This window comes from Copadichromis virginalis, linkage group LG18 (assembly GCF_057382275.1).
Source record: "Copadichromis virginalis isolate Kocher_CV1m ecotype Utaka linkage group LG18, C_Virginalis_male_GT1.1, whole genome shotgun sequence".
Lineage (NCBI taxonomy): Eukaryota > Metazoa > Chordata > Actinopteri > Cichliformes > Cichlidae > Copadichromis > Copadichromis virginalis.
The window spans coordinates 33223890-33247156 of NC_140635.1; the positions used below are offsets into that span (position 1 = coordinate 33223890).

Consider the following 23267-nt stretch of genomic DNA (forward strand, 5'->3'; position numbering starts at 1 on the left):
AAGTCAAGACGCAGAAGAACTGACAGCAGTGACGAAAGCAGCAATAACCCGGAAGGGAAGTGAGCAGTCGCGACATCTGTAGGTGCATAGGGAAAATGAGTGAACAGAGGTGTGTTTGTTCTGCTGTGAACACTTGGCTCGTTTCAGTTAGTTAACAGCGAGAACCAGGAGCGGGGGAGCTGTCCAAGAATCGGAATGTCGTTCTAAACGGGAGCGGTGGCCTCGTTTTTGGGTGAATTCTCTCAGACATGTCGGACGATGCTAAACGGCTAGTCAGCTGCTAAAAAATAGCCAGTGTGTTGGGTTATTTGACAGCTTGTTTCCTAGCTTTGTTTTAGCACAGTCGACGTGTTTATCAGAAGATTAGCTGGCAGTTGTGAGGCAACGCGGATCTAGGTTTTCGTGACTGGCGGCGGGGGACAGCCACGTCAGCTAGCTCCTGTAAGCACTTATGTGCTTTTATTTTGGATTTGAGTAATCATTTTCCGGCTAAAAAACCCGAAAAGGCTCTCCGTGTAGCCATGGCTCCGATGGGTATCCGGTTGTCACCGCTCGGTGTGGCGGTGTTCTGTCTCCTTGGAGTCGGTGTCATCTACCACCTGTATTCCGGGGTCATCTCCAGCCGCCTGGCTGCCTTCAGGTCCCAGACTCCCCTCTCAACACAGTAAGTGGTAAAACGTGATAAAACTTGTCACTGCTCGTAGAGTGTCTGTCTGTGGTTTTATTCTCATGTACATGTCTCTAAAATGCATTTATTTTCTTGTCAGCTGACACAATTCTTTGTTAATAGATGAAGCGCGCGAGTTTATCTGGTGACAGTATGACGCCAAAGAACTGTGCTGATGCGTGTTCGTAATTTCTCTCCCTGACGTTCTTATTTGCACACATTTTTATGGGATCTGCTGTTAGTGAGCCCTACAACTGCAGCATACACTTTATACCAGGGGTGCCCAATCCCAGTCCACGAGGGCCGGTGTCCCTGCAGGTTTTAGATGTGTCCTTGATCCATCACAGCTGATTTAAATGGATAAATTACCTTCTCAACATGTCTTGAAGTTCTCCAGAGGCTTGGTAATGAACTTATCATGTGATTCAGGTGTGTTGACCCAGGGTGAGATCTAAAACCTGCAGGGACACCGGCCCTCGCGGACTGGGATTGGGGACCCCTGCTTTATACTATCTGTACTCGGAGCGGATGTTAGTCCGCTCCTGGTATGCTGCCAGCGGGGCAGTCCAACCAGATTAACCCATCACATGTCTGCACCGTGCACAATACATCATACATGGCATCTGCAGGTGTCAGTGGTTTTATGTACCGTTCCCTCACAAAGAAACTACCTGTAAGGTTTCTTAGAAAGGAACCTATTAACACCTTCTGGCAGATGATCTCAGATTTATTGATGTAATTGTAACTCAAACTCTGATGTTAATCTTCATGGTTGAGCTGAAATCTGGTCAGAATGAAGAAGGTGCACATATGTGACAGGTTAATCTGGTTGGTCTTCCCCGTTGGCAGCATACAGGGAGAGCTCACTAACATCCACTCTGAGAACAGATAGCAGTTGGTACCTCACTGTCACCAGGTAATCTGAAACACAGGCTCATATCACTCTTACATTTACATGTAACACTTGACAGTTTCAGGCAGTAAAATTAAAGTATAAGTGTCTTTATTTTTCAATAAGTTAAGGAAATAACTTGCCACAGTTTCAATGGATTTAGTTCTTCTCAAGGCTGTCACTTCATGCAGCCCCACTATGATGCAGGGCTTTGTGAGGAACATGCAACATGTGGCAGGGCTCTTTGTTCTGAACTTGACTCTGAATGATTTTGCCTGTGCAGTTGGCTTTGTTGTCCTGCAGAATGAATATGCCTTTCTAAACGACTCTGTGTAGTTTAGGGGAAAAAAAATAGAGAGAGAGAACTGGCTTTAGTTAAGAGGGTTGTAATCAGTGTGGGTTTTGTGAATACTGTGATAGCACTGGTATGTTTTGTTTAAAAAATGCCTAGGACTAGCCTTGATGTAGTTCTGTGACACTGTTTGAAACTAAACACTGCCTCAGCCCATTTTAAAATCTCCAAATCTTTGGCTAAATACCCACACCTATAATCACAAGGCTAAGATGAAGCTATGTCATCCCTTTTCTAGTTCTTTATTGACAAGACCAGCCAGCAAATGAAGAATAACATTCAGTACTGTGCAAAAGTCTTGATCCAGCCTTCATTTCTTACTAAAAAAATGTTAAATAGCTGCAGCAATTTATTGAAACATTCAAGCATACAACACAAACGTGTTTGTGTAATTTCAAGAAGTTTGAAAGGCTGAACTCTCTTAGGTAATCTTTCCTATAATTTCTTTAAGTAGTCGAAGGACATTCAAAGTTCTTTGGATGTTGGCTGCGTTTTGTTCCGTTCTCTTGTCAAAATCATCCCACCCTGAGTCAATAATGTTTAAGTCCCAGCTCTAAGGATGCCAATCCATGATTGATGATGTTCATTTGTCCATTTTTCTATCCGGGTACTCTTTTACTACGTTTGCAGAGTCTTTGGGATCTTTTTCATGCTGAAAAATGAAAGAGTTTAAGATACTGCTTATCTTTATTTTTTAGGCCCACTTTTTCTTTTGTCCTCTACTTGTTTAGATTCCTCAACATTATTTTGCTAAGGATGCACTTCGTACCATGCAGAGATAGTCCAAGTTTTCAGCTAAAAGCTGATAAGCATTTTATTATCCGATGCCTTTCAACCTGTTATCTTGGGTATTTTTGTAACTTCAACTAAAGAAATTGGAGTAAACTTTATTATACTGCTGCTAATAAAGTGCTTAAATAGAACTTAAAATTGGCTCTTTGCTAAGTTGTCTTTCATGTGTAGGCAGAACGCTGGCTCATCACTTGAGCTGGATGCCTTTTTTATGTGTGAATGATTTATATGTCAGTGTTAAGTGGTTTAAGAAAGAAATATATTCATCTCACAATGATCAGGTTCAAATACTGGACTGAAAATGACGGAATGTCAGAGGTCATTCAAGCTCCCATTTCAACAACATTGAATTATTAAATAGTTACCAGAAATGTGCGTGTGAATTTTTATTAGCGATCACCCAATAGCAACATTAATCATTGTCATTAAGGTAATGGCTACCAGACTGTAGTTGGATAAAAGATCAATAAATATTGCAGGCTGAATGGTTTGCATATTGAGCTGTGGCAGAGTGGACACAATGCTCGCTGTGTGGAGGACCAAAGAGTGAAATCCAGAACGGAGCAGTCAAATCAGACTGTTTGAGGCCTGAAGAGCTGCGACTGAGGCAGAGCAGTGTGAACTTTTTTCTTCTTTTTTTTTCAGTTGTTTTTATTTTGGCATAAGCTCACTTTATCCAAAGTTCATTTTTAATATTTTCATAGTGCTGCTCTTTTATAATAATTAAATTATTTGGATGTGTTAGGTATTGTATTGTTTGCTGTACCCTTTGTTTATTAGTAGGTTCTAAAATATAATTTACTGTCATGATCTGTAATGAAATGATTAAAACCTCCAAACGTGATCCTAAATACGTAGCTGAGTAAAACTAACGTGTAACTGGGAAAATTTGATAAAAGTTAACAAGTTTACTTTGTCAAGAAATGACGTACTTGTCATTACTGCTATTACTTCAAGATGAGCTCAAAGCTTTCCCCATAGTATCAAAAGTACTACTAAATATTATTGAGTTTGAAATTCTAGCATCATATAAAACCTGATAAGGCTCATACAGTTTCAGCAGGTTAGCTGTGAGGAAAAGTTCATTGGGAAGCTAACGATTCTTGTTTTGTCCATTTATCCATGCAGGCAGAGAAGAACAGTGGACTTGAGGGACCTGTTGGCTGTCTCAATGGAGGCAGCAGAACTAGGTGGCAAAGAGGTAAGAGTTCAATTTTATTTAAGCCCCATATGACTGAAAATAAAATTTCTTGCCACTGACAAATTTGTGTCAATCTCTGATTGTAGTTAAATATTGATGTTTTTATGTTTCAAAAGAAAAAAACCTTTCTAAACGACTCCTTCACAGATATCAAGCAAACCATCTGCAAAGTGTAGAATAAACTGGATAATGAATGAATTTATAGAGAAAAGTAAGCCACACACAGCCATCATTAGCTGGTGAAAATGTGAGCTTTGTAAATCTCTCTAGGTAAAGCAGGTGCGTGAAGAAAATGTCCTGCAGGAGAAATCAAAGGGCAAAACAAAGGAAGGAGCTAACGATCCACTCACTATGGGCGACCTGCAGTCTCACAGAAAGATGTTTTACCTACTGAAGAACACATTCCCTGAAGTTACGGTGAGCCCAGATTTCTTTACTTCTGCATGCTGCCTTGAAATCTCCTGGGAAAACACAAATTATCTTGCCTTGTATTTGTTGGCAGGTGAGGGCTCTCATTTATAAGCGGCTCCACAAATCTGGGAGCTAAATCACAAACTGGGACTAATCTCCCTCTCTGTGTGTTTGTTTTTAGGTGAACAGTGAAGAACACGACAACATGGAGGATAATTCAATACAATGGAGCCAGAACATTCCAGGTGCAATAAGTGAGAAGTTTAAGGGGAGCAGTGACATTCCAGTCGAGAGCATTACTGTGTGGATCGATCCCCTAGACGCGACACAGGAATACACAGGTGTGCATATCACTGACGCTCAGCCAGCCTCATCTCATACTGATGTCATATTTGAAGTTCCACAGGAGAATGGTATATTCAACTAATAGTGTGGCAGCTTGTGTGCTCTCAGTGAGGTTTTTCTTATTTTGTGTATGATGTTTGATGATGTCAAATCTACCATTTTCAAAACAAAAGATAGAATAGACTATAGAGGGTTTGTGTGTGTCTGTTTATTCTATTCAAAATGGGTGGTTGAGCATGGCCGAGCTAAGATCCTGTGGGACTTCCAGATACGGATTGGCTAACCGACCGGACATAGTAGTGGTGGACAAGCAGAGGAAGACGGCTGTAGTGATAGATGTAGCAATACTTAATGACAGCAACATCAGGAAGAAGGAACACGAGACGCTCGAGAAATACTGAGAGAAAGGCTCGAGAAGATGTGGAGGGGGAAGGCAACAGTAGTCCATGGTAATTGGAGCGCTCGGTGCAGTAACCCTGTCTCGAAAACATGTAATTAATTCCCATTTCTTGAATTGAATCTGCAAAAATAATAAATATATTTTCATAGGCATTAAATAGTATTTCTGCACCAAAAAGGTGATTCTGAAAGTGCTGTTAGATGGAAACGTGGTGTATTTTGGCATGGTGTGGACAAGAGAACATAAGACAAATAAATAAGGGATTGCTCAAGTCTTTTGCACAATACTGTATAAAATCATTTGTTGGAAATTGATTAAAAGAAATCCAGTTACACAAGTTCAGTAAAGATCTGTTTGTTTCCTCGACACAAGGCCATTGAACATGCTCAGAATTGCACAACTGAGATGTTTTGGTTTATTCTAAAGCTCATTATTTGTTAAATAAAGAAAAATATATCCTGATAAAATGTCTTTACAGTCAGTATTGTTATATAAAACAGTGTTATATAACAACAATTGACCTCTTTATTAATATAGAGCAGGAGAAACTCCGCTGCATTCTCGGTTTAATATAAATTATTAATTTATATTAAAATGAGATTAAAATTGAATAATAATTTATTTGTAAAATATATCATGTCATTAGCATTCTTTCTCATGATGTACCCGGGTAACAGTTTAAATGTTGGCCTGTTTCGTTGGCAGCCTCCCAGATGGAGGAACACACTGGGTGCTGATGTGTATTTGTGAGACTGACTCTGTGAACGTGTCCTTATGTATGCGCATACTGAGTCTCTGTGGGTGACAGGCTGTGCACATGACCTACTTTAGTTTAAAATTAGTATGCTGGTTGCTGTACGCTTGAAAAGCGTGCAGTGGGCGGTAATTAAAGCAGAAGTGTGTTTAGAGATGATTAGTTGATTTAGGTGACTGACAATGAGTCGCCGACGTCCAACGTTTCCACCGGCCACAGTGACGTGTTCTAAACTGAAGCATGTTGATTTCTTAAGAAGTAGCATGTGAGGCTGCGGAAAGGCTTTCAGTGCCATGCAAATGTAATATGAAAGTGATACTTGTATTGTGCTGGGATCCATAACTGTGTTATTAAGGAACATTTCTGTGGAAAAAGTAAAGCCAGAGAGAGTCATTTTCAAACGCTTGTATATCAAGCTTAAACATTTAAACTGCCACGGGAAACTTTGGGTTTTAACAACAGCATAAATTATTGTTGTGATTCATGCATTTTATTCTAGATTAAGATGTCTTTTTATCCGTTTCTGTCTTATCCTCATTCTGCCTTCTGCCTCTTTGCTCATCTGTCCACAGAGAATCTGGTGAAATATGTGACCACCATGGTGTGTGTGGCTGTAGATGGTAAACCTGTGATTGGAGTTGTACACCAGCCATTTGCTGGCTTCACTGGTAAGGTTAAGTGCTTCAACCGCTTTCACATTAAACAAGGCTCCACATTTTATTGTTACACATCCAGTCCAATAATATAAGGTCATTGTTGAGCGAAGTCAGCTTCTTGGGTGATTGGCCAAGCCCATCACTTGGTGAGTTTTCAGGGGCGTTTTCTTTTTCTAAGTTATTGGTCTTCCCATTTGGGAAGTCATCTTGGTAAATAAGTAAACTGTAAAGCACAACTGCGTCACAATTGCTGTGTTACGGTGCAGAAGCAGCAAATTCTGGTGCTACACAGTTAATCAAATGTCAAGTGCCGGAAACCATTCGTTCCTCTTCCTTTGGAGCTTGGCCAATAGAGGCTGGCTCTAAAAGTATCACATTCTCTGTAGACTTCCCTGTTACAATGCCCAATTTGGCCATAAAGAATTTTTAATAGGCTGGTATAAAAACCTGTTGTGCTGTCAGTGGATATTTCTCACTTCAGCAGCTGTACAGGGTTGAATATGTTTACAACTTACCTCTGGATTTTCTTAAGGACTACTGTTATTAGGGGCATGGCTGCTTGGACTGACAGTTGAAGGCACAGGCAGCTCTATCTGATGGATGTCTGTGAGGCGTCACCTTCGTTAATAGTTTGGCTATTTTGCTGTGAGGCACCGAACACCCGATACACTTTGTGCATACATTGTACGTTTAAAAAAAAAAAAAAAAAAAGCTTCTTGCTCTGCATTTTGAAGCCTCGTGTCTCAGCTCCTAAAAACAGATCTCCCTCTTTATGTTCTAAACATTCACCAGCTGCTAATGCAATGAGCAGTATACACCATTTTAAAGCCAAAATAATCCAGAAGACTTATTGTGTTTATTTGTATTCAGAGCGCCACTATTACACTGCACACACCTGCATATTGGCATTTGTCAATCACTTGGAAAAGTTGAACATATACAAAAAAACATGTGTAACTTTGGGCCAAATTGCTTTAAATGTATTTGGGGTTTTTTGCAAACATTTATTCATTTATTTTAACTGTAAAAGACTTTTTCTCTCTCTGAAAAAGAGACATTTACAGCTTCTTCCGTCTCTCTGTGTACTTTTCATCATTCCTTCAGCCTGGGCGGTCGTAGGTCATGGATCAAATGTGAATCGCCGCTCATCCTACAACGCCAGCCCTAAGAAAGTGATAGTATCACGTTCTCACTCTGGAAAAGTTAAAAATCGTATTCGGAATGCTTTTGGAAACAGCACAACAATCATAGAAGCAGGTGGAGCAGGTGAGTGGTCCCTTACATTTATTTAATATTTAAAAGTCAAAGGCTTTAATTGCACTTAAATGTCTAGTTTTCAAATCCATTTTCCATTCACACAAAGACTTTGTGTTGCAGTCAGTTAGTTAGTTTCTATAATTTAAGAAAATACACTGCACAGTGTGTTTTTATTGTTGCTTTTTTTTTCTAATGTTTTTAAATTTTAAAAATTTTCCTTTTTTCCTGCTTTCAAACATTAGTACAAGATGTCATACCTCAGCTATGGCGGATGAGGATGCTAACATGGTTTAATATTTCTGTCTTTCTCAGGATACAAAGTCCTGTCACTGCTGGACACACATTCAAGTGAGACAAGCCTTACAGAGGAGGCAGATGTTTACGTCCACACCACCGTTATTAAGAAGTGGGACATCTGTGCTGGTGCTGCACTACTGACTGAACTGGGTAACGTAGCAAAGATTTTTTTCCAGCCTGTCCTGTTTTCCCACTTCATTAAATTAACAAGAGCATTGTGAGATGGTACGTCTCAGACGAGGCTAAAAAGATCACTACACAATAAGCACGAGTCCTCGTCAAGAAGCTTCTGGTTCCAGTTTCATTTGAAAAGATTTAATACATTATCCTATTTTTATATAACTGTCCATAATATTTTGGACAATCCAAACAGCAAACTGAACCAATCATGCAGCCTCCTTAATGAAAGTAACAGTTATTACCTTAGGCTGCATGTTGGCTTAACTACACCTAAACAGATACTTCAAAAGAAATGAAATACTAAATGCAGCTGTATTGTTGTCCAATGACCATTTCAATCATGTAATCACTGTGATTGTAGGGGGCCAAATGACAACTCTAAAGGGAGAGAACATCGACTACAGAGGAGCTCCAGAAAATGAAGGAGGACTGGTGGCCAGTGTAGGTATAGATCACGAGGCCTTACTGAAAAGACTACGAGGTAACACAGACAATGACAAGCAGTGAAACACACGGAGACAGGGCCATAGGTGGTTTGATTAGGGTGACACAGCAGCCAGCAAGAGTGGGCTGGAAACATAATCAGGCCTGCATGATTTCATCATCATGGGACACCAAACATCTACCATCAAGTTGCACTGGAGTCACAATTACCAGCATGGACAAAAGAGCAGGACTGTGGAGCCAAATTGGCTATGACTGGAAACTGCAACAGCTGGCACAATGGCTCTGAATACTCACTCCTCTGAAAGCATACTTTCTTGCAGCGTGGAGAACCGACATGTCTTCCTTTTGTCAGGAACTTGCATACAAGGACATACAGTGGAAAACAACCCCCCACCCCCCAAACTGAGGAGCACAACACTGAACACTGCAACAAAACCCACAGAGGGACATCTCTGGTGTTCATCGTCTTTATCACAACAATCAGAAGAGAAAACAAGAATAAGAAAAGAACATGTTACAGGCAAGCACACTAGAATACTCATCAAGATTGAGTAATCCCCCTCATTATTATTATTATTATTATTAGTAGTAGTAGTAGTAGTAGTAGTACTACTAATAGTACCATAGTAGTATTATTTGAGACTGGGCAAATACACTCCATATGTCTTCATATCATAAACTTCCACTGTAATATGGGGTTAACTACCCTATGTTATATGAACACATCACAGTTCACTTGGTGTAATAGTTTACTTTGCTGTTCTTGATCACACTTGAGCTGCAGGTCTATCAAACTGTAGTCCAGGGTCTCTTGTAATATATACACCCATCCTCTTCCGCTTATCCTTGTCAGGGTCGTGGGAGGGCTGCAGCCTATCTCAGCTACACTGTAAAATATATTCAGTCACGAGTCAGTCAGCACATGTAGTTCACAAGATGTAGTCCAAAATGTCTGCTTCTACTCCTATAAAAATCAAAAGGCTATTTGCGGTCTGATCCTGGGACAAATACAAATTGATGATGTAGCATGCTCCTGACCTGATAGACCACCTTTGGGCTTGGACACTGAAAGCTGCTTTTTAGTCTGCGAGTTGTGACTCACGGCCTGTTTCTATTCATCCTGAGAGCTGCATGAAGGTTTGGTCGTTTCGACACAGGTTGTGATGTTTGCTCTCTGTGAAGTCCAAATATGAACTCCCAGAGAGTATGGGAGTCTGATATGACTGCAAGATTGAACAACCATACCAGATTTAAATTGGATTATTATTTTTAAATGTGTACAGTAAAGGGACTTTTTCCCACACCACATGATGTCCTTCCTTTCTCTTTCAGTGATGGGAGCTTTAATCAGCTAAAATAATGCAAAAGTTCCTATATTTCTGCATTCCTCTTCAGATTCCTGCAAATCCATGAGTCAGACTTAGCGTGACGTCAGTCAGCACCTTCTCAGCTACTTCACACAGCGTCGCCTCCACCGTTTTACATACATGAGCAGAACATCAAAGCTAAAGACTACAGATTATACAGCAAGGGGATCTCACCTCTGCCGAGAGCAGTGTATAAGTCCCACCACATAAGCTCAGTCAAAATCATTGACATCAATTTAAAAGCAGAACGTCACAAGAAAATCAATCGTGTGTTTCAGTGGTGTCATGTTGCCATCAGCTAAATGTAAGTTTTCTAAAAAACCTTTCATAGAGAAATGTATTTCACAGATGTATGTAAAACAACCTGAGATGGACTGATGTATATTGTCTCCAGTTTGAAAACAATTTCTGCTACTGTGCAGTCTACACACTTGGAAAATTAATTGACGGGAAAAACTGCTGAAATGCCGGTGCCAGATTTGGTGGATGCTAAACTGTACACTGACTCCATGTGCATGGTTTTGAATTTTGATTAGCCTTTTAATTCTCTTAGTACTTCATCATACTGAAAATGTTGAACCTCTTCCTGCTTACTGCTCTGAAATCTTTCTGTACCGTCTGTCTGATATTTCTATAACCCCTGAAGCTGGACTGTTTCACTGTGAAATAATGCTACATTGTGAAAAATCCCAGCGAAATACGAAGTCAAGGATGTGTCTTGAGCTTGTGAGTGACCTGTTCCTTTAGTTTGACTTGGGACCTTTTTGGTTGTTCCAAAAGTTCAATGGTGGGATTGGTCTGTTACAGACTGATGGTACTGCAGCTGTTTGAAGGCTGTTAGATGTTGGGTTTGCTAAGTGTAAAATATACAGTGTGACAAATTTCCATTGTACCTGATTTGAGTGTGTTTGATCTGCACTACACTAGACTGTCAATGAATGTTTCTATGCTAACATCGGTTGATATACCAAGCGTCATTCTCTGTAGGCAGTTTAAGAGGGATTAGAGACTTTTCAAGTACTTGGGTAATGTTTCTTTGTGTTTGTGTTTTTGTGAGTGCTGTACATTGCCTTACTTTGTGCTTTTGTGTGAGAACTGTTTTCTAAGCTGGTGGCTCCATAAGGAGCTGCAAGAAATCTAAAGTCATTTTAACACAAGAACACATGTGTGCTACATATAAGAACGTACAACTGTGGAAAATATCCTGAGCTGATTTTCTGAGGTGAAGATTTTTTCTGCATAAAGTCTGCAGTAGATTTTTTTATTTTATTTTTATTTTTTAAATTTACTCAAGCGTTAAATCTTTTTCCCTTCCCAAATGGTTAGAAAATGGAAAGTAAATTCCCAGATATCTTGGCCTTGACTGAATGTGAACCAGTTGTGATGATATGTTGTTTGTTTGGAACCAGAAAACCCTGGAGCTTCATGTGTGAAAATGTCTTCAAGTGATGCTATATCCATTAGTTTGTTGGTTCTACAAGAAAAGTTTTGAATTAAATAAGAAAAATATGAGAAAATATTATTAAGATAGAAGTCAGTTACAGACCTTTGTTGCCTTCTCCTCACACACTTGTAGGCAGCAGGTTTTCATTAGGAAAATCAATCTACAGTGAATCTGTAGGATACAATTATTAGACATTAAACAGGGCTACCATGCTCATAGACACCTGTAACTTTTGCTTAAATGGTGTATTCAGTTCCTTAAGCCTTGAGCACAGTGGGTGCTTTAGTAGTCGCAATGTCCTGCTCCTGTCGGACACTTTTAGAAACGATAATCAGTTGACCAAATGTTACCAAATCGTGTAACTTTTGGAAATTTACCAGAGTCCTTCCATTCTGATGTGACGTATTCAGCTGCAATGCTTCAGATGAAATGCATGTAAACCAGTGTTCACACTTCCGACCAGGGGTGGGAATTTGAATACAATATAGACAGAGCCTACTCATCTTGAATTTGTTTTGTTTTATTCTGTGTGGTTATCTGGCTGTCCCTGCCTTTCTAACAAGAGTAGGCTCAATTTGCATTTGGTTCGGACAGGGGATTCACATTTTATTCAAAATAAAACTAATAACAAATGACTTATTATTGGAGTGGGGTAGCAATGAGTTGATAGTCACTTCAGTTTACTGGTTTTAAATACTGTGTCTTCTATAGGACTCTGACACCTGTTTAAATCGTTCTGGTTCCAGCCATACAGAGGTCAAATCAGTTGTGTGGTTAACCTGACCACTCACTCTGCCTCTAACCAGCACATAAGGGCAATAATAATAAACTGTTTCTTTGAATTTGGAAGCTGGGTGGCATATTTATTCCAGTGTCGTCTGGGGCTTTTTACATGAAAGGGTAGTGGACAACTAAATCAGAAGCAATTAATGAAAGTTGGTGTGCTATTTAAAGGCTATGGAGTGAGGGTTACTGTCAGGTGGTTTGCTCTGTGAGTGATTAATCATTCTTTTGCTGTGAATTCTCAATAAAGCATATGTGTGCATGAAGGAATGGGCTGCGTAGTCTTTGATATTACTGTAGCAGACACATGGTAGCACTGAAACGGTTCAAGCATGATATAAAAATAGCACTTTTGTAGAGTCTTAATAACATAAGAAATTCAGATAGAAGACAAAGTGTTTGAATACATCGGTGGTTTCAGGCGTGGTGGTTCCATGGTGTAATGGTTAGCACTCTGGACTCTGAATCCAGCGATCCGAGTTCAAATCTCGGTGGAACCTGGTTATTTTTAAGCTGCATGTCAAGTTAACTCGGACGGATTTGTAATAAATACAGTTGTGGAAATAAAATATAAAATATTCCAGCGAGGAAAGTGTGACAATATTTTTTTTATGAGGACCAACTTTTGGCCTGCGCAATGCGTCCATATCACACACGTCCGACGCCTTGATATATTTATTTTCACCTTGTAGACCTCGAAATGCTACCAAATGTCAATATAAATTAATCAAGGCACATGTATTTGTGTGATTATTAATTTGACTTATTTCCCAATTCTGACTATTTCGACCTATGGTCTACGCCAGCTACAATAGTTTCGAGTGAGACTTTTAATTTGAAAAGACCGGAGCACACGTCTGCTGGCTAAGGCGGAAGTGGAACAACGAATGGACGTGTCCAGTGTGACCGTGTAGATAACTTTAAACAAAACATTTGCTTTTTGTACCACGAATATATACTCTTACCATCTTATCTCGCATCCATGATGTTCAACAGACAGACGAGTCTCTGGATGGGTGATGTATGTTTGAAATCCATGTTTCTGTGTGTGATCTTAGCTTAGCTATGTGTGGCGACTGCTAGCTAGGTTGAGTTAGGGTAACCTACTACTTGTAAAATGTTGGACTAAACTGTCTTCCAGTGTACACAGTTTGAAAAGATTTGGTGTAACATAATTCAATAATACCACATATTAACGATTAACGACGATAAGTCATCAAACAACTCTAATGTTATTGTCTGTGGCCAGGCTCCTCCTCGTATTGTGGCGAGCTTTAGCAAGTGATGCGAGCTAATCATTAAAGTTTAAATATAACGCCAACAAAGATTAACAGATTAAGCCGTAAAAAGTGCCACACACAAAATTATTCTCTAAACTCAAAGTTGGTATAGGGTTAAGCGAAAGGACAATTTTTTTTTTTTTAGTTTGAAAAAAAAACCCAAACAAAAAAAACAACCTCGGTCTGGAGGCGCGCTGTGCCTGTGCTAAAGACACACAGATGATCGATCAAATTCAAATTTTATTTGTCACACACACACACACACACACACACACACACACACACACACACACACACACACAACCATACACAGTATGACATGGGGGTGAAATGCTTGTAGCTGTGCAATGCCCGACCATTAAATGACAGAAAAAGGTTTTACAGTATTTACAATTTACAGGTTACTACAAAAATTTACAAATTAACTTGGAAATTTACAGTAAAAAAAATGTGCAAATAGCAGAAAGAGATTATCAAGATTATAAATTATAGGAAGTTTAATCAGTTTTATTGGTTGTGCGTTGTGACTTTTGCTGTGGGTTCGGGCGACATCAAAATCCCAAATGTGTCGCTTTTTGTCAGTCATGTTAGTTGTGCATTTTCTCATGTGATTTCGAAACCGCTTAATTACATAGGAATGCTAAAATGAGGTTTAATTTGTGTGCGTTTGGTTATTTTTACTAAATATTCTGTAGTAGCTTCTGTAGTAGAAACAAGTATCAGTTAGGCTACGTTCACACTGCAGGTCTTGATGCTCAATTCCGATTTTTTGATCAAATCTGATTTTTTTTTTGTCTGCTTGTTCACACTACAAATAAAATGTGACAGCAAACGCGCTCTAGTGTGAACCCTCAAAGCGGCCCGCGTGCGCAAAAGAAGACGTCACACACAACGCGCTCTGTTTAGACCCAGAGCAAACAATATTGTTTGACTGATGGCCCTTAATGTAAAGACTTGTTTCCGGCTTTACGTTTCCCAATTTTGCTTTAAGTTATAAAGTTATTTTGTTATTTACATTTGGCCTAATAATGATCCTTATCGCTGTTTTAGAGAAGAGCGGTGCTTCAAAGGATAGTTGCAGATTTCTATCAGAATCTGCAGATTATACAAATAAAATGTTCACGTTGTCTTCCCAACAGTTTCACTGACCTCTACACTGGATGGGCAGGAAGCGTTCACATGTCTTCTCTGGCGCTGATAATTGGCGTCTGTCTTGTGTCAGTGACGTAAAAGATGGATTTAATGCGACATGACCGTTCAAACAGCAGTCGCTTTCTAAAACATCAGATATGTATCGGATTCAGCACCACATACGAGAGTGACCCAGATCGGATTTGATAATATTGGATTTGTGCTGTTCACACTGTCATACCATGATCGGATATGGGTCGCATAGGGTCAAAAAAGTCGCATTTGATGCGCTTTCACCTAAAGTGTGAACGTAGCCTTAGAACAAAGAGCCATGCTTTGTTGCATTGTACTGTATTACTGCGTAATAACATACAGTAAATCATAAACATGCATTGTATTATATTGCACAGAACCTAATGTGGTGCATATGATGTTTCTTTGTATTTGTGTGTAGCTCGACCCATATATGGATGAGAACTTCATCAAACAGGCCTTTAGTGCTATGGGAGAGTCTCCATTTGGGGTCAAGATCATCACTCACAGGATAACAGGGTAGGATATATGCATCAGCCTAAATGTATATGTATTAACTCCGCTAGACCACTGAAGTTCTGCTGTGGTATCTGCACCAAGATGTTACCAACAGATCCTTTAAATGATGGAGGCCACACCTCACAACTTGCAGAACTTAGACTTGTTTGTCCAGCACATCCCACAGATGCTTGATTGGATTGACATCTGGGGAATTTGGGAGCCAAGTGAACACCTCAAATTCATTGCTGTGTTCCTGTTATCAGGGCGCATTATCCTCCTGAAATAGCCACACAGCCATCAGGAAAAAGAGTTACCATGAAAGGTTGCACACGGTCTGCAGCACTCATTAGATAGGCGGCAAGTGTCAAAGAGACATTCACATGGATGGCAGGACCCAAAGTTTCCCCGAAGAATATCGCACAAAGCATTACTCCACTCTCTCAATTTCTAAGCGTTGCCCATTTCTCCTGCTTGTAACACATCAACTTTGAGGACAAAATGTTCAGTGGCTCCCTAATATATCACCCACCAACAGGTGCCATGATGAAAAGATAATGAGTGCTATTCACTTCATATGTTAGTGGTCATAATGTTATGCCTGATCTGTCTGCGTTTTTCCCGCCTCTTTCTCGTTCAACACTAAAAGTAGCTACCGGTTCTGTTCTCTTGTGCAGCGGTTCAGCAGGATACTGTTTTGTGGAGCTGGCAGATGAAGCGAGTGTGGAGCGGTGTGTCCAGAGACTCAACGGGAAACTGGTTCCTGGATCAAACCCGGTCAGTTCTGTAGTGCAGTTGATATTTACTCACATATATTATTCATCATTATTATTTCATCATAAATACAAAAATATTGTTGACATGTAATACCGCCTCCCTTTTTCAGTAGAATTATCAAACAGTACTTAACTGTTGATCTGTGGATAGTGGAGCTCAACTAGTCTTGGTCCTGCTTTGTTAGGACAGAAACACAGTGTTAGGTGCTTAGGAGTCAGTTTAACATCCTGTTGTTATTGTCTCTGTGAACACACCAGATTTTTGTTGCTCTTAGTGCTGTCACTGTGAGGATTTCCCTGTCAGTTTAAACCAGTTTTATCAAGAAGCAAAACTAGTTAAACATCATGTTAAGTGCAGCTGTCTCATACTAACTGCAGAGACGGCTGGTCCAGTTAAGTCTGGTGATGCAAGACAAAAAAAGGCATCCCATCTTTCAAATTTCAGTTCCAAGTGGTTTGGGAAGTTGTGAGCTTTAGCTGCTTGCTCCTTGGCTTTTGGCCCCGTGGGCTGGCCAAGCTACTGGGCTCCCCTGTTCACTGGGCTGTATCTGCTGCTGAAGGTGGCTAAGAGGCTTGTACATGAATGTACTTTGTTTGAAGCTGGTGAATAGAGTCTCTGGTAGGAACTAACTGAGGAATGGGCTAAAGGCTGGTCTGGGTGGTGGAGGTATGTAAACCCAAATAACAACCATAGTAACTCCACTTTTTATTTCCAGCAATATCAGTGCTATACTACATGTCTTTGGTGTGTCTGCCTAGCTTAGTGTGTGTTCTTTCTCTTCCTTTGTGCAGCCCCGGAAGTTTAAGCTAAACTATGCCACCTATGGGAAACGGCCAGAAGCAGGGTAAGGCTTTACTTCCATTCAGTCTTTGTTTGCTACATAACGCCAAACTTTTGGAGGCAGTTTTCTGTAGAATTTAGTTCCTCCAGCTAACTTGCCTAGCTGGAGGAAGAGACGGCACAGAAAAGAGGAACGAAAACAACAGACGGCAATCGGGGCAAAAAATAAATGAGAACAGAGAGAAGATAGAAGTTAATGACATGCAGCAGTGGCATACAGGTCCATACATTTTTGGACAATAACAGTTTTCTATTGATTTATTTTGTTTTACCCTCAGCCATAAAAGGCTGCTGGGGTGTTGCCATCACCTTGCCAGGTGGGTGGGCGGGCAACATGGGCCACCCACCCTGAGAACGAAGCACCGTAGGAGTTTCAAATTAAGCCCTCTGACCTTGACCTTGAGGTCAAAAAATCTGGTGAATGCAATAACTCAAGAAGGAAGTCATCTAGGATTTTAAAATTGATACTATAGGTATATAGTAAAATGGTTGTAATTCATAAGCGATTAACACAACACTTCACTTGAACACCTCGAATTAAAGCTGAAAGCCTCCACGTCAATCACATTTTGATTGCTTAATTTAAAATCCACTGTGGTGATGTGTAGAAGCAACGTGACCAAAGAAATGTTGTCCATAAACTTCTGGCCCTCATTGTATAAACAGTGAAAGCTGAGGGTGACATGCATCATGGGAGGGGGTCCAGATTGTATTATAGGTAGGAAATGGGCAATTACAATTTTATGATCTAAAACTGAACAAAGTTGTTCCGTAAATTATCCAGCTTCCAATACACTTCCTGTTTAAATACGAAGGATAACTTGCATAACAGTCCTTATTAAGTGGGATGTGGGCTAAAGCAGTCAACATATCAGTATATCAGTCTATCATACTGAGTAAGAATATTTGATCTTGCTTCTCTCAGGCCAGAGTTCTCAGTTTTCGTGGGCGACTTGGCTTCTGAGATAGATGACTTCCAGCTGCATCAAGTTTTTAAGAAGTACCCTTCATGCAAAGGAGCCAAAGTAGTCACCGACCAGTATGGATACTCAAGGTACGTCAGCTCATTGAGGTGCACGTGACAGCGGCAGCAGTATTATTCTGTTTGACTGTGAATTTTGTATTTCTTCCTATAGTATGATGTATGAATGTTGTAAGAGTATACTGTAATTTTTTTTTTCTGTTTTCTGTGCTATAATAATGATTTGGATAGCAGTGCTATGGACGTTGACCATCAGTGCATCTTCATCTATTTTCGGAAAAAAAAAGGCTGAAGAAATGTTTTCTTGCCGTCTTAATGCTAAAACTATTGTTTTCCCCATATAGGCTAAGCAAGAGCAACTCACAATTCAAGTGATGCTACCTCATGTTAAAAGTAAAACAACAAGTTTCAGTTCTACCATAATAATACCCATTATATTCTGTTTCTCATTATAAGTGGCTATTAAATGCCAAGTATGGAGTGTGCGTTGGCGGTGCAAAGGAGGCGTAACTGTTCTCTGACTTGCAGAGGCTATGGCTTTGTCAAGTTTGGAGAGGAGAGCGAGCAGAAGAAGGCGATCGAGGAGTGCCAGGGTACAATGCTGGGAGGAAAGCCACTCAGGCTCAGTATTGCTGTTGCAAAGAGGTAAGACCCAGACAAGGATAAGAGAGAATAGAATAGAGAAAGTGCCAAAGAAAATAGGACAGAGGAATTTGGATTCACCTGAACTCAGTTTTATTTACTTGGCGCCAAACCACAACAAAACTCACCACAAGTGATTGTATATTGGTAGGCAAAGATTCTACAATAATGGAGAGGAACACCCCAACATTCATGTGATGGCCTATGAGCAAGCACTTGATGATGGAAAGGAAAAAAAACCTTTTTAACAGGAAGGAGGAAGGAGAACTCTGGCAGAACCAAGCTCAGGGAGGGCCATCTACTACAGTCGGTTAGACTGAGAGGACAGAGAAAAGCAGTGGGAGGTGGGATAAAACACACTCTGAATAAGAGAGTCAGAGTTTAATAATGACCAATTGTTAAATGCAGAGTGCTTTATAACCATAGAGAGGGAAAAGAGGTGAGTGACCAGAGCCTAGGATGATTGTAGCACAGGGTCAGTGCTGGTGAAGGCTTCACTGAGGGCTAGCAGGACAAGAGAAAGAGAAACCTGGGGTTTTTATTATTATCAGGTCTTATTTGATAGTCTTTTAGTAACCAAAAGACTGAACTAAAATTCACACTTTAAAATTCAATCTGCCTCAAAGTCAGCCTGACTGGAAAAATACAGTCATGTAAAATGAAAGTAGACCCTCTTTCAATTTCAAGATTTAGGACATAATAACATAATAGCAAGTCTTAAAATGAGTAAATGCAACCTGAGATGACCAACAATATATTATACTCTCATAATTTACAAAGAACTATGATAATAATCAAATAGATGTAGTTAAGTGTGACCACCTCTGTAAAAGCAGATGTTTTGGCAGTTTGCTGGTCTGGAGAGTTCATGTGTGTTTTAACACAAAGCTAAGAAGGTCTTAGGGAAGCAGTTATTGTTGCGCATCAGTCTGGGAAAGGTTAGAAGGCCACTTCAAAACATTCTGAAGTCAGTCATTCTCCAGTGACAAAGATTATTCACAAGTTTAAAATATTCAAGACATCTTCCCAGGAGGGGACCAGTCAAAGTCCAGACCTGCATTTTGGTAAATGGCCTGTATTTGTATAGCGCTTTTCTAGTCCCTAAGGACCCCAAAGCACTTCACACTACATTCAGTCATCCACCCATTCACACACACATTCACACACTGGTGATGGCAAGCTACATTGTAGCCACAGCTGCCCTGGGACGTACTGACAGAGGCGAGGCTGCCGGACACTGGCGCCACCGGGCCCTCTGACCACCACCAGTATTTTGGCTCTGTTTTTGCTAACTGACATGATGCAGTATGCCATGTGTTACTGGTTTGATGCAGTGTTTACCTAAACTTTAACACCTGCTAAGGACCCGGTTAGGTTTATTATATAGATATCCAAAAGCTTACTTAGGTGTACTTTCTACCATTACCATATGACTGATTTATATTTGATTTGTCTGTAACAAAAGTATAGTCCAGTTTACTGTTTCAGCATATGTCTACACCTTTAAATCCATCCAGGCTCCTCTGAGACATGTTCATTCATGAAGATCTTTCATCAGATAACCTTCAAACAAACCAAAAATTGTTCTTTTTGTTGTTTTACAGCCAGAAGATGAGCAGCTACCACGGGGGCCAGGGCCAGAATTACCAGAGCAACTACAACCAGACTCAGTCTGGTTACTATGGCAGCCATAGTGGTGGAAGCCAGGGTTACTATTCTCAGTGGGGGGGCTACGACCAGTATGGTGGCTACAACAGTACCGGCTACAACAGCGGCTATGGCAGCGGCTACAACAGTGGCTACAACTACGGTTACGGAGCCTATGGATACCCACCACCAGGTCACATGATGCCACCACCTCCCATGGGGATGCCACCAATGTCCACAGACATGTCAGGAGCCGTAGAGGTAAGGGGAACACTTTCACACCAGTGCTTAAAGGAACCCTGACATTTCAGGAAGTTAGCAAAGCTTAGCAAAATGACTTTTAGCGTGAGAAACTGCTAACCTTTGCTAAAGAACAATCAGCTTCCTTCCAAAAGTTTAAGATTCTCATTTACATCATTTATCATGTTATATAGAATGCTCACAAGTAATTCATCCAAACACCAGCTCTCTTTACCCAGAATGGGCCAATTAAGCAGCTTCAGTGTAGACAGGACAAGTGACACTGCTGAGTTAACTGACTGCAAACTGTTGTCACTGCCAAGTGAAAATGTTCACTGAAACATGTTCACTGTATACACCCAGTACACATAGCACAGCTGACACATTGTCTGTGTTTATATTGTGTTAATTAGTGCCATGTATTATCACATCCAGGCAGTTTTCAGATTTATTTCCATGTTTGAGAAAGTAGTTCTAATCCCTGATGTCATTCTGCAGCAGAGCCATGTGGAGGCTGAAGACATAGATGAGGATAATGCAGAAGGTAAGGCTGAGTCACATAACATTAGGGGAAAAAATCTATCCAGAGAAATGTCGGAGACACTCACAGAGTGGGGATTTGCATTGTGGTTTCTTTTTTCTAGAGCCCATTCCCGAGTGTGACGTCGACCTGTGGAACAAAGATTTCATGCAGCGCAGTGAGGAGCTCTACGATGCCATGATGAATTGTCACTGGGAGGCTCTGGACTCTGTTGACTCCCCCATCCCCTCATTCTCTTGATAATGTCCCCCACCCCCCCTGAAATTTTTCATTTTTAAAAAACGTTTTTGGTTTTTTTATCCCCAAAATCTTAACAACACACTGACACCTTCTAGTGGCCAGCTTTCATTTCCTGTGTCAGTTCTCACTAAGACTGATAATACAAACACGTTCCTCTTTAAACACCTAAAATATTCACAGACTTGGCTGTAACAGTTAGCATGTTAGCAACAAACAGCAGGTCAGTCATTATTCAGTGCTCTGTAGTTTATACCATCTGAGGTGCTGCAGCTGACCAGCGCTCAGAAGCTGTAGTACTGCAGACTTGAGTGTCATCCACCACCACTGAATTATGCCACTGAGGAACCAACTGTAGTTATTTGGTGATGGAATGACCAGCAGATGCACATTCAGCAACGTTGAGATTGACATCTGCAAACAAAAATGAAAACCATGCCTTTATTGTCTTTTGTCATGTACTTCCTGTGAGTCCAGGATGATCATTAGAATTGCTTTGTACATACACAGCATCGATCCTTCTCATCTTTTTCTTTTTTTTTTTTTTTAAATGAAGGAATTCCTGTCTTTTAGAAAAATTTCTGATAGATTATTGAACTCATTTAGGAAGAGTTGAAAACTGAGTTTACACCCTACAGAAAAACACATCAATTGGAAACGTTATCTGTTTTTCAAACAAGAAGCTCACAATCTTTCTATGTGCTAGATGAACGAGACAAACTCCCAACATGTTCGAGTGCTGTGAAAACTGTGTGAGGACTTTAACGGCTGATTTGATGTCAGACTTCGAGGCAGCCATCAACTGCTCTTTGATGGCTGAAGTTTTGTATATATTTTCTTTCTGGAGATGTTTTATCAATAAAATGAATTAAGGTGGAAAAATGTCTCTTGAGTTTGTCTTTACAGCCAATACTGGAAGGAAAGTATTAAAATATACAGCAATAATAAAAATGCTGTTATAAGTTAAGAAAACATTCAGTTGTCTTCTTAAACTATTTATTGTATACAGAAGATGGGCGAAGAAACATCGATATTACTCACTTTAAGTCATAATGTTACCAATATGGCTACAGTAGTGTTGGTAACCGTATTTGGACTAGAGGGTGGTGTGATAAGTCATCAATAAATAGTAGTTTGCTGGGTTGCTACATCCATGAACTGTATAGGTGCATTTTGTTCTTGAAAAGCATAATATAAATAAATCTTACATATGTCAGGACACCTGTGAGTCACACAAGGTGGGCCAGTTAGAAAAAAGTAGAAAAGAAATGTACCCTCTGTACAAGGAAACTTAACTAGAGGAATATAAGAGTTGGCTCCCGAGGTTGCCATTTGTTTTGGATCCACAGCTGGAGGCCTCAGTCGCCTTAATCTCTCTTCTGTCTTGTTTTTTGACCCAGTATTAACCATTTTTGAAGGGCTAATTGCGAAATTATCAGCGAGCAAGTGTAAGAATTTTACACACCTCTAACAATGAATAGGGGTGAATCCTAAGCCTTAGTATAATTTTAAACAGATACATATACATAAACCTACAAAGAGCAGTAAACACCAGAGCAGGTGATTACAGCCTGTACACAAAGAAAATCTACTGGCACTCTGAATAAAAATTGTGATTTCTTTATCCACCCTGCACCCCTATGCAGAGTGGAGCAGTTTATTTGGGCTGGCCTGTTAGAGCAGAGTGAAGCAGAAACCGGTTACACCCTAAGGGCCAAGGCCTGATCACCAGATTCTTTCCCCGGAGCTCTCTCCCAAGGCCTACGGAGCCCCGTAACCCTATTCCAGACGATGCTTTGTGCCATCGTTTTTTGTTCACCTGCCTGATTCCTTTGGCTTTGGTTATACTGAGCTTTGACTTTAAATTGCCTCACGTAAGCTTGTTTTGACCTCCAACAGTCTGAATGTTGTATTTAAGCCTTCACACCAAGTCAAGTTATTTTGACAGTTCTTTCCCTTTTTCACTCCCATCAAAGACTATTAAATATATTTTAGATAAAGTGATCATGCATTAGCACAAGTTAAAATCAAATAGAAGTTATATCTATTAAATGAGCACAAGATAAAAAAAAAAAAACTGTCAGCAGGAGAAATAAAGTCATGGAATTCGGAACTATGAACTATGAACTCTCACTAACAGCCAGATGTTAGTGAGACTAGACTTTCTTCCAGTG

The 23267-nt window shown here is 40.2% G+C and overlaps 2 protein-coding genes and 1 non-coding gene across 3 annotated transcripts; all 3 read left to right on the forward strand.

Moving 5' to 3' along the window:
- The first annotated feature begins 382 nt into the window (after nucleotides 1-382).
- bpnt2 (3'(2'), 5'-bisphosphate nucleotidase 2) lies at nucleotides 383-12511 on the forward strand. The gene is made up of 8 exons (XM_085439006.1): nucleotides 383-664; nucleotides 3832-3904; nucleotides 4175-4321; nucleotides 4497-4656; nucleotides 6387-6482; nucleotides 7575-7736; nucleotides 8040-8174; nucleotides 8566-12511. Exons 1-8 carry the CDS (start codon nucleotides 522-524, stop codon nucleotides 8709-8711), a joined length of 1062 nt encoding a protein of 353 aa, XP_085295132.1. The 5' UTR covers nucleotides 383-521; the 3' UTR covers nucleotides 8712-12511.
- A 162-nt stretch (nucleotides 12512-12673) lies between these two features.
- trnaq-cug (transfer RNA glutamine (anticodon CUG)) lies at nucleotides 12674-12745 on the forward strand. Its single transcript has one exon. It is a non-coding gene; the product is annotated as a tRNA-Gln (tRNA).
- Nucleotides 12746-13100: 355 nt separating this feature from the next.
- trnau1apb (tRNA selenocysteine 1 associated protein 1b) lies at nucleotides 13101-21979 on the forward strand. The gene is made up of 9 exons (XM_085438672.1): nucleotides 13101-13266; nucleotides 15111-15208; nucleotides 15865-15964; nucleotides 16756-16808; nucleotides 17730-17858; nucleotides 18315-18431; nucleotides 20033-20336; nucleotides 20814-20859; nucleotides 20960-21979. The coding sequence occupies exons 1-9, from the start codon at nucleotides 13228-13230 to the stop codon at nucleotides 21094-21096; spliced, it is 1023 nt and encodes a 340-aa protein (XP_085294798.1). The 5' UTR covers nucleotides 13101-13227; the 3' UTR covers nucleotides 21097-21979.
- Nucleotides 21980-23267: the final 1288 nt, after the last annotated feature.

Excerpts from the sequence above, each read along its gene's own strand:
- bpnt2 (XM_085439006.1), top strand. The coding sequence starts at position 522 with ATGGCTCCGATGGGTATCCGGTTGTCACCGCTCGGTGTGGCGGTGTTC. Across the intron at positions 4,657-6,386 it reads CGCGACACAGGAATACACAG|AGAATCTGGTGAAATATGTG; the intron begins GTGTGCATATCA and ends ATCTGTCCACAG. Across the intron at positions 7,737-8,039 it reads CATAGAAGCAGGTGGAGCAG|GATACAAAGTCCTGTCACTG; the intron begins GTGAGTGGTCCC and ends TGTCTTTCTCAG.
- trnau1apb (XM_085438672.1), top strand. The coding sequence starts at position 13,228 with ATGATGTTCAACAGACAGACGAGTCTCTGGATGGGTGAT. Across the intron at positions 17,859-18,314 it reads GACCAGTATGGATACTCAAG|AGGCTATGGCTTTGTCAAGT; the intron begins GTACGTCAGCTC and ends TCTGACTTGCAG. Across the intron at positions 20,860-20,959 it reads AGATGAGGATAATGCAGAAG|AGCCCATTCCCGAGTGTGAC; the intron begins GTAAGGCTGAGT and ends TCTTTTTTCTAG.